This window comes from Melozone crissalis, unplaced genomic scaffold (genome assembly GCF_028551555.1).
Source record: "Melozone crissalis strain CALT ecotype California unplaced genomic scaffold, PUWL_Pcris_2 ptg000038l_1, whole genome shotgun sequence".
NCBI lineage: Eukaryota > Metazoa > Chordata > Aves > Passeriformes > Passerellidae > Melozone > Melozone crissalis.
The window spans coordinates 5,054,352-5,065,811 of NW_026535816.1; the positions used below are offsets into that span (position 1 = coordinate 5,054,352).

Genomic DNA, 11,460 nt, shown 5'->3' on the forward strand with positions numbered 1-11,460 from the left:
TGTATTTCCTCACTTATCAGTACACAAACATTACCAGAGCGAGGCTGGAAGCATCGCTAATAACAAACCCCTGATGACCAACCTTTGGCACCAACCCCACAACAGCCACATGTGTCTCTTGGAAGGCAGGAGAAAGACCTGGCCCAGCACAGCATCCTGCCCTGGAGCTCCCCTTGCCCCCCACACCAGCCTCCCTGGTGGATGGACACAGCCCAGCTGCTTCAAAGAACCAAGCCCCAAAGCAGAGCCAGGGCCATGGGAACACACCCTGTGGTAACCTTTTGTTTCATTCAGACCTCATTAAGCCACTTGTGGTGACAATAGTGCTGGTTTGTGTGAAAGCAACTGTGTGTCCCTCCCTGTGGGAATCTTCTTAAAATATCTAGGAAATCAGGTCAGGGTGGGACAGCTTCCTTCTCTCCATTACTTGCAAAGCCATTAAGTGAGGGGCAGAGAAACAGCACAGTTCTGTTAAAATACAGATGTAAAGCTACTGTTACCTTCCAAGCCAAAAACAATTTAAATTCCACATGCCTAAAATGTCTTATCTAGCCTGTCTGATTGCTCTGCTTTGGCCAGGCTTCACTGCTTTTCATAACTGATAAAGCTGAAAAAACGGTGTTTGTGGAAGTGTCTCCAGGATAATGAAAATAAAGTGATTTCATTACCAAATCACATGCCAAACATTTGCTTTTGCTGATGTAATTTGGCCCAATCTCAGTTTAAAACACATCACAAAGAGTCAAATACTTTGTTTGGCTTTCAAAAAACTGTCTGCTGTGCATCCTGTCATCACCCCAGCTTCTGCCTATCCCCTCTCTAAAAATCCTTGGAGAAATGAATGTGAATGCAGTGTTCAACAACTGTGGTCTCACTGCATGTTCATAGGTGATTTACTGCTTCTCCACTCATCTCAAGCAAACCTCCCCTGCCACTCATCCTCATTAGTCCCATGTTTTCTAGAGCTTTGAAATAGAAGCTGCTTATTAAAATCCTTAAAAATAAATCTACAATGGAAATCTGGTGCAAGGCTTTAGAATCCCTGTCCTAAAAGGCAAAAGCAAAGAAGCACCACTATCAAGATCAACAGCTTGTCTTTCAAGTATACCAAACACACCCAGGTGCCACTTAAAATATCAGCAGAATGTGGCCTTCAATATTCCCAAAAACCTTGACAGCTTCTGGATTCTACTATCCAAGCATTATTTGTTTGTTTCTTTAAAGAAAATACACACACACATAGAAAGCAGCTGAATGCCTCTTTGTAAAAAGCCACAACCTTTCATTCACTCAGCTTCCTAACTTGGCAGTCATCTTCTGGCTGACTAGTTCAAGTTCTGTGGACTTCACAGGAATGCTTTTTTATTAAAATAAGCAAGCCAGCAACACTATCTAATATATCTGCAACAAGTTTGGTGTGTTCATTATAAACCCTGATTATCAGGTTTGGAAATCTCCCTATTCCAATAATTATTTTGAGGAAAACAGTGAATCTGGCAAAAGGGATGGGTATTTACTCTTTATAAGATGAAAGAGGTTACAATTTTCATTATAATATGGATATTTTTTCCGTTGGAGCATAACTGGCTTTGCCTTCTTTCATCTTACAATTCAATTACTCAATTAAAAACCAAATGTTTGTCTTGAGGGATGCAATCAGTCAGGTCAGTTGAACACAAACTCACTGGCTTCTGTACCAGTACGTACAGCACTGGAGAAACCTGGCTGAAAATCCCCATTGCCTCTGAAGGATCAACAAATGCCAGCACTTGGGGAGGAAATTTGGCCACTTTACCTGCAGGTTCATACATGCTGGATGATTTGCTTAATTAGGAGGCAAGTATTTGTTTAGCAGGACAGAGGAAGACACGTGGAACCCAACCTGGCTGATTTACCACGAGGGGCAAGGAGGCAGAATGGGATGTTTGTAGACAACTGAGGACCGGAAGGAAGGCACTTTGTGCCCAACAAGAAGCAGAGAGACCTGGCACCCTGCGCTCATCCTGCCCATCACCCTACGGCTACGGAACAGGGCAGCACCCAGACACACCAGGAGCTCCTTTCCCTTTCTCAGCACCAGCAAAGTAGGTTTGGTAACTCCCAAGGTATTCATTTGGCAGCCTTTAGAAATGGAGACAACGTGAAAAGGGGTTTGCAGATAAAGACCATCCCCCATTTTATTGCTGATAGGTACACACCAGTGTGGTTAGAACAGGGCGACGTGGCTCGGGTTCAGTCAGAAAAACCTCCAACCCCAGCTGCGACCCAGGGCTCCTCCTCTGCTGACTCACACCCTGGCCCAGCTCCCCTGAAACCACAGGCTCTCTGCACTGCTGTGCTGGATAAAGCACCACCACGGAGCCCTCTCTGCAGCAGGGACACAGATGCCCCTGGGTCCTGGTCGGACTGACAGCACATGACAGTACCAAAAAGAGCCACTTCATCCTTATGCAAGTCCTGGAAACACAGTCAAAAACAATTTTAGAGTCATTCTCTTGCAATAAGTCTCCCAACAGCAGTTTCTGGAAGGAAACCTCATCTGTTGTAAAACAAGATTTGAAAGGCTGAGTTCAGGAATGAGTAAAAGAGAGGCATCTGAGGACCACGTTTAGTGGTGAACACAGGGGTGCTGAGTTAACCAGCTGGACTCAATCTTAGAGGCCTTTTCCAACCTAAATGATTCTATTATAGACTTCAAGATCACTGAATTTGTTTTTTAGGGTTTTATATGATTCCATATACACATATACCTACAAATGCACATATGTATGGTTTTAAATGCACAGCTTTCAAAACTTCTTAGCTTAATTTAATTTCCTTGCTTTATGCTAATATTGTTCAGCCTCAAAACAGCAGCTCAGACTGTACAAGTCTCCCGCCCAGGAACTCTGCCCAAGGTAGGGTCCAAAACACAGGCAATGCTCAGAAGAACAAAGCTGCACCCAGGCATTTGTCCCTCCTCAACTGGAGCTTTGTCCCAAAACTCAAATACCCAGAGAGAAATGCCAGAGTCTACCAAGGCAGCTGATAATTACACAGTAGCACTTCAAGCAAAGTTTTCTTAGTTCTCAAGTGCACGCATGTATTTTGCAAAAGCAGCATGCACCTTTGAAGGGGAAGGCAACACCACATTTGCATGCTTCAGAGAACTAACACCCCCTTCTCAGAGTGAGCCTGGGATGTTTCCATGTGCAGAAATTTCTGCTCCCCTGAAGCATGGGAGAGCCTGAATTTCGGGTGCACAGCATGAGCCAGGTGCTACCCCCTGATACATATTCATAACTATCTCAAACATCAGTGGGAGCCTCATTTATATGTGCATGCACATATTCCTGTCATTTACACAGGCAAACTGAAAGTAAATGTAAATTAAGTGCAAGTAATGAATCTGCTCCATACAGAGAGGCAACATTCACAGATGTCTTAAAAAGGCTAATGAATATACTAACACTAGCTGGATATATTCTTGTTCATTACTGCATGATGTTTTGCATGTTCAAAAATTTAGACTGATATTCAAACTGCTAACATAGGAAACAACATGCATTAAACCTTTAATGTTCTTTGATTGTCCAGCTCCATCCCCCAAAGAAACAAATAATCCCTTCAGAGTCCAGCCATGCTCCTCGGCATTAATTAGTAGAAGATGAAAACCAGAGAGAAATTTTGTCAGCATTAAAAAATTGTGCTTTTTCTGCACATATTTGCAAAAAACCACAGTGTGATATCTACAGTTTTGCCTGGTTAGTACAAACTTTTGTTTCTCTCTAATGCTGGTGAACTAGGCAGGTGCCAGCTCCAGAAACAAATTTTGAACAGGACTCATTCCCATCTTAGAAGTTCAAGATTGAAGGAAGTTTATGTTTTGTGAAGATTTACTACTCACACAGGCGGACTCCTACAGTTTCAGAAAAATCATTTCTGCCCCAGTTCTGTTCATGTCTTTCTTCAGCAGTCTGACTTTCTTTTGGGGCAGGTTGTTTTGCTTATTTTCCTACAAAGAATTCAGGGAAAACAATGCTCCCAATAAAACAACTCTGAAATAGCAGTGGGTTTAAACTTCTTGAAAATTGCTCAACCAGTTTTTACAGTTTAAAACTGTATCGTTGTAGAAACTTTGAAAGCCATATTTGGCAATGTTCTTCAAGAACAGTTAAGACACAGGATTATTGTTATTTAGCTGGAGTGGAACATTCTGTATGCATAAAACTTGTGCATATTGCAATGAGTAACTCAAGTGTGGCTGAAGAGTTTACAAGCACAAAGTCAACAAGTACAGCATTCAGCTCTTAAATACCATGCAAAAACAAAAAGAAATAAAAAAAACCCAAAGCCCAGCAGTTTTGGGATGAGGCAGTAGATTTTCATTTTGGTTTAAAAAAAAACCTCAAAAAACAACAAAAAAAAACCACCCCAAAAAATCCAAAAACAAACAAAAAACCCCAACAAGCCTCCTCTGAGTCATTTAGAACCCAACTGCATCTTCTCTATCTCCTCCAAAGATTGGGAAGATTGCAAAGCCATATCTAAGAACCATGAGCTGCAGGCTCATCTACAGCATTCAAGGCCACAACCTCATTTAAAGCCTTGAAGTCATGTATTTTTTTTTTTTAAGTGATGCCTACTAGCAACCTTGGCTCTGTTTACAGAGCTGCAACAACAAAAATCCACTTAGCTCATTATTGCTCAAGTTGTGATGCTGCTTGTTAAAGCAGGGTTTTTAATGGGGGCAGATGTGCCTCGAGCAGGTGAGCGCTGGGCACGGCTGCCAGCTGTGAGCTCCTGTTCCACCACTGCAAACAGCACAGAATGAGACACAAAGCTAAAATCACCAGCTGCACTGCAGGTAAGGGCGCTGTGCATGCTGCAGCCTGACCTCTCTGCACTGCCTGGGCTGCCAGCATTTCTGAGAAACCCTTATCTGTGAGTGGGGCTGTCAGAGCCCACCACCACCGCAATGGTTGGGGGGCACACTCCTCTCCCAGCACAGCAGCCTCCCCTCCTGCAGGGCCAGGCACAGAGAGGCTGTGATTCACACCCCAGGAATGTCTGGTAGATATCCCCACTGTGGCTGCTGCTCTCTCACTGCCAGCAATGTGAAGATTCATGTTTCTCTCGTTAAATCAGTGATGACACGCTGAAGCGCAGGGCTGGGCACGGGCCAGGCTCGTGGTGAACATCTCCAAGTATTTCACGGAATATCTGTACCCACACTCTTGACATGCAGACATTCTACAGCCATTTGCAAGTTGGTCATATGTGCATCACAGAAATGTCCATTAATTTCTGCAAATACTTACACCATGCCACTAAAAATAAATCTTTCATCTCAAGGGGCAGTAATACCAGACTTTCAACACTGTGGAAGGTGTTGATTAGCTTCCTCCTTGGCAACACTGTAAAGCATTGCACAGACTATATATTTTATGCACCAACCCATTGCCACAAAATCTTCTCACAAAATAAATATTAATCACTTTGCTTAGGAAGCTTACAGAACAAAGCCTTGGCTTTCTAATGTCACCATTTGAGAGAAGACTTAGTTTTTACATTTCACATGGGTCTTAAAACTGCTTTTTTGTGTTGCAAACACTTCCCCAAACTTAGCACCACAGAAATTTGGACCTGGGGCTGTATGTGTATGGTGAGGTATGTGTGGAATATTTCCTAAAATTTGTTAATCATCAGACACTTTCTCATTCCTTCCTTTTCCTGGCTGTTTTCATCACAAAGATGTTCCATGACATATGTTGAAGGACTTTTCCAAAGAACAAAAAGGGAGGAAGGAAGCACAGGTCAAAAAGGGAAATGAAGGGAAAAAGGAGAGGAGAAAACCAGAGCCTGCCAGGAACAGTCTAAATAGCTGCGATGACACTCCTCTACTATATAAAACTATATTAAGGACCCTTATGACCTTAAAAAAACATTAAAAATCATTGAGAGCTCATGAAAAGTGAATAAAACCAGAGGACTCTCTATGTACTGAAGGTAACTTGGTGTTCTTCTCACACTTTTGAGACGTTTCAGTCAATGATGCAAACCAGAAGAAAGAGACTTTCAACACCACCTGTCTACTGAGTCCATGAAAGAACACTTCAGTGATAGTTTGAATTAAAAAAACCCTATGCATTTTGGTGTCTAGTTACACCCCAGGATGCCCCTCCTCTCTGTTCTACCTCTGTATAGTCAAGTAGCTTCTTAAAAGTTACCCTTCTTGGGGCAACATTTAGCCATCACTTGGCAGTAAATGAATGAATTGCTCTTGGGACAAAGCTAGTAGAAATATTCTGTGATAGCCAGATGAAACAACTGGCAGGAGTATTTTGTACAGTTTTGTCAAGATTTAGAGTGCTCATCGGTGCACTCTATCAAAATATGTAGTGCATGCTCTGTGGAAAGATCATTTCACAACCAAGCAGACCATTTCCCTCAGTAACTACCACAGAGCAAGTACCCACACTCTGCCTGTGAAAAAACACTACCAGGAAAGGACTTCAATCCATAAATAGAGCGGATTGTCTTCTGCTGTTGTACAGCAACTGGAGCCAATGCCAGGTGACAGAGACAGACCCCCAGACCCCCAAGCAGCCCCTTCAGGGAGCAGCTTAGGAACTGCTGCTGAAACACATTTGGCCAGCCCTGGTCTCTTACAGCATGCACAAAGCTGAGGAGCCTGAACACGTTACAGTTTGTACTTTGCAAACCCCTGTTTAATAAAGCAAGCAGCTCTTGAGAGTCTGTAATGAATGCAGCCTATTTCTTCAGGAGTTTGCATCTTGCACCTATTTGCTGATGAGGTATAAAAAGGACAAAGTCCAAGACAGACTGTAAAACAGGATGCTTTAAGGCTCACTCTCATATATTGTGAGTTTCCACCGAACTTTCAGAAAAAAACCACTTTAAATTTGTCCAAAACAGTCAATAACCAGTTCCAGCATATTAAAGAAAGGGTTACTGAACAGACACACTGTATGTGATGGAAGAAACCTTGCTTCTGCAGAAAAACAACTTTAAAAATTCCTAAGCTATGAAATCCAAAACTCAATTCTACTTACCTTAGTGTTCATACAAGACTTCCCACGTTTATACTCTTTGTGACTTGCTCTCTTATCAAGCTTGTTCCACAAAGCTTTGGCCTTCCATGTGGTCACTCTCGATTTTAGTTTGGTGTAAAAGTTTCTGTTGTCCAAAGGATCTAAGTCAAGTTGGCGAGTGAGAATATTGAAGGCCTGAATGGTGCCTTTGCATGTTGATGCCTGTACAAAGTTTTCAAATATCTGGCCAGCTTGATTGTATTTTTCATCATCGTTTTCCTCCATGTTCTGAGAGCAGAGAATGATTAAGCTGGAGCTCTCGTGCTGGGGTACAGGTGATCAACAACAGCAAGTACTTCCACGCATGTTATTCCTAGAAAAGATAAACACAGGTCATATTCAAGCAGGTTCTGTGTGGCAAAATTAAATCCACCAACTGCACATACAATATGAACATAAAACCCCAGCATACAGTGACTAGACTGTTGGGAAGGATGAAAGTTTAACAAGAAAGTCTCACAGATACGTATGCTTAGCAGAAAGATTTTTAAATGTGGAGTCTGATGAAGGAATAGAGATGGAAGCAAGTTTTAATATAGAAGAAAAGAACTGCTGAGCCAGTCTTACTGGCTAACCAAGGAGGCAAAGGTTGTGTATATGTGTTAGAAACAAACAACACATTCGTGCTGTCACGACTTACACTCACAAAGACTGTTATAAAAATCCTGCTAACTCAAGCCTACTGCTACAACAAGAACCAGCTTCACTGAGAGCTTGAGGATTTAATTTTTTTTTTTTTTTCAGTCCTAGATAACTGATGTACAAACCCCAGAAGTCCAGATTTTTTCCCCAAGCAGAATTTATGTAACAGCAAGTGATATTTTGGTCTTAAGAAGTCATGGAAACCTGCAGCCAAAAGTCAACATGGTTTGACGGATTTTTTTTTTTTTTTGCTGTTGCACAAGTTAGGGCCAAGGGTGCAGCTTACCCAGAGCAATTTAGACTTGGTACAATCATTTGCCACAAGCAAATATACAAAACAGGCTAAGCAGAAACATCATCACAAGTTACACCAGAACAAAAGGAACCAGCAAACAAGCAATCACAGAGAGCCCCCCTTTTCCTAACACTCTTGCCAAAATGAGAAAGGGTTTGGTGCTCTAGCACATAGAAAGGAATTTTATCTCCACGTCTCCACATGTTCCATGCTGAAGTTATGTGTTTGGAGTCTTACCTTGTCATGTGCTGATGATATAAAGTAATGATGTTTATCCTGCTAAGCCCCACTGGCTTTTCCTAGTAACATGATCACTGTCAAACTGCGCCTGATATTCCAGATAAATGCCCTTACATTCTGGAAGAGCAATACTATTCTAAATTAACACGAGTTTCAAAGAACTAAAATACTTTCATTGCGGCACTCCCTTATCCTTCTTTAACCTTGTTCTTCATCTCTAACGGGGAGCATCTTAGAGTCAGCCAAGCTTCACAGAAAGTATCCAAGTGGCTTTCACGTTTTCCAAGAATATTGTTACAGGTTATGCATAAACTTGTCCTCAGAAGAAGGTTTACCTGGACTCAAGTTCAGAAATGTAAGTCATGTATTCTTTTTCTTGCTATTAAAGAATTATCTGCCATCCAAGAAACCAGAAACTAAATCAATGCTTACCTAACTTCCCACATAATTAGTTATTTTACTTGGAACGTCATCTGTTGGCTGATAGTTTCAGAATAAATTGTTAGAAAGGCCTTTGAAGTCATGCTTTTCAGTCTAACACTGTTCACAAACTACTCATTCTCTGCTTGCATTTCCTCCAAAGAAGAAAAAAGAAAACATAACCAGTGTATTTAAGTAAAGAAGAGCCCCACCATGTCTGTCTTACCATCTTCTAATACAGAAAAATATTATGCAACTTATTAAAGAGATCCCACAGGGAGATATAAGGAAGCATTTGGAATACTCACATTCCCTGTCTGTGCTCAAAATAAATAACCTTTGTATGCACATCATCAGTCTGTTGCGGGTTTGTGGGTAAAATGAATTGGCAATGTTGAGAGTTGCACATTTTCTAAGACCAAATGTCATGATTAAATGTTTGGTGCCAAGAACAAGTCAGGAAATTTTTGTTTTCCCCTCTGAATACTTCATTTATAGTACGTTTCATGCCCTCTTCCACAGAACTTTGTGAGGTAAAAGCACAAACGTTTTACACGCCCCACCTTTCAGATGATCTAATTTTTCAAGCAGCTGAGTACCACGAACTCCCATTGCCTCAGAAGGAGCCCAGGACACGGAGCACTTTCCCAGGTTGGAGCCCTGGATGATGAATGAGCAATGTCAGCAGGAGGGAGCCTGCCTTTGCCAGCCCCGGGCAGGTGTGAGGGAGGCCCGGCACTCCCCTCACCCTGCTGCCTTTGGGAATGAGAGCACACAAAGGGTTTAGGTTGGTCCAAAAAGGACCAACAGATCCAAAAGTTCCACAGGAAAGGCAAGGAACAACCATGAAACACAGCACAAGGTGCTACCATGAGGCTTGAACAGCTTGGTATGCATGTGCCTCAGGATTTGAGGCCCACTAAAAAAAACACTTAAAATCAAGGCTAAACACTTACTTTACCCAACGTTTATACTTGCCTGAGATACTTCACTAACAGAGAAGTATTCATTTTCCTTTTCTCTCAAAATAATTCCGAGTGGCTTCTCAGCGACACATCCTGCTGAGGGCACGTTGCTGAGGGCGGGGGCGGCAGCCACACACGCTCTCCCCTTCTGTGCCATTCACATTCTCTGAAAAACCCCTTCACCAGGATTTTCTCCTGGGAAGCCGAGAAGCCTCAGAGAAAAAGGAAAACAAATTCTTATCTCATTTGCTTCTCCTGTGTTTTGCTCATATGGAATGTGTTTGGAGATTGTTTACCCACAGGTGATTGCTTCATTGGATTCTGCTGTGAGTTGTTTTGGCTCTTTGGCCAATCAATGCCAAGCTGTGTCAGGACTCTGGAAAGAGTCACGAGTTTTCATTATTATCTTTTTAGCCTTCTGTAAGTATCCTTTCTGTATTCTTTAGTACAGTTTAGTATAGTATTTTTTAATATAATATAGTATCCTAAAATAATAAATTAGCCTTCTGAGAACATGGTGTCAGATTCATCATTACTTCCTGCCACAGGGCACCCTGCAAATACAGTACTCTGCCACCAGAAACTCAAGTTCTGCTCCTGCTTCCTCTGCACTGCTTTATTAGCTCACCCCAAGACACTTGCATTCATAAAACACAAATATCTTTGAAAGGTAACTCTTGGCATAACTGGTAAGCACGTGTGATCACCAGCTCCTAACTCAGTGCCTTTTTCAGCTCCCAGAGACTGGAGTTTATGGCCTCAGCTGCTGCCATCCAGCAGAGAAGTGGGGGGAAGAGCAGAGCTAAGAGAGGAGAGAAGTATCTGAACCAAGCAAAGAAGAAAAGCAAGCATGAGGCAGTGCTGGCAACAGCAGGGACAAGGCAGGACCCACTGCAGACAAAGGGAAGGGACAAAAACATTTTTAGCATGGAGTGGAAGTAGGTGCTGTACACACACAAGCCTGGCCTAGCCTTCCTCTGCCTTTCCACTGGGGAGGACAGGCAGGACTATCTCCAGCCACAAAACCTCCCTTCTCCAACACCACTGAGACTACTTTTTCTGGGCACAAAATCTTCTCCTCAGGAACTTCCAACACACTCCCTTCTTGCCCAAACAGTCACTGAAAAACTGAGGAGTGGCATTGGCATCTCGGTAGACATTTGCTCACTAGTGAAGCATTTCTCCTTGCTGTGTCAGAGGTCACATTCTCCAAAAAAGTAACATTTTGTGGTCAAAAGAGCAGGATGAGACAGGAGACTCTGGTTACTAAGGTTTCTGGATTGCTGGAAACCACCACTTAATTTCTCCTTTTTTTTTTTTTTTGGCTTGAACACTGTGTTGACAGATGACAGAGCTGAAGATGGTGCTCTAAGTATATGCAGCTGATGGAAAAGTATGCATTTCTTTCTGAGGAGTCACTGATATTTCACTGCAGTACTGCATGTAACTCACTAGAAGCAATGCAATAAGGATAAGGAGTTCACCAGGGTCATTCTTGCCTATAATTATAAGTTTCCTGTTCTGTAACTGTCTCAAAGATTTAAGAGGCAATGCATTAACTGCTTACCTGTAGTAGAAAAATTAACAGTGTTTGGCAAAGTACTTGAGTTCTTAGAGTATTGTAATTTATCCTTTTACTTTCTTCATCATATAGATCACTCTAGGGATGAAATATAGAACCAAAAATCTCATCAAGGTGAGTATTGATGCTGAAACCGCAAACCATGCTTTTTGAAGTGACTTGTAAACTTCCTCTAGTAGCACAATCAAAAAATAAAATGCATTTTATTTTAAACTTCATTGA

At 42.1% G+C, this 11,460-nt stretch overlaps 1 protein-coding gene across 2 annotated transcripts in view; it reads right to left on the reverse strand.

Annotated features, from left to right (window-relative positions):
• The window catches only part of MICAL2 (microtubule associated monooxygenase, calponin and LIM domain containing 2), a 52,117-nt gene extending 44,737 nt beyond the window's left edge, over window positions 1-7,380 (reverse strand). For both annotated transcript variants that reach the window (XM_054283666.1, XM_054283665.1), the window contains exon 1: window positions 7,056-7,380. In XM_054283666.1, the coding sequence (XP_054139641.1) occupies window positions 7,056-7,319 (264 nt within the window). In that variant the 5' untranslated portion in view covers window positions 7,320-7,380. The remainder of the gene's footprint in view (window positions 1-7,055) is intronic.
• Window positions 7,381-11,460: the final 4,080 nt, after the last annotated feature.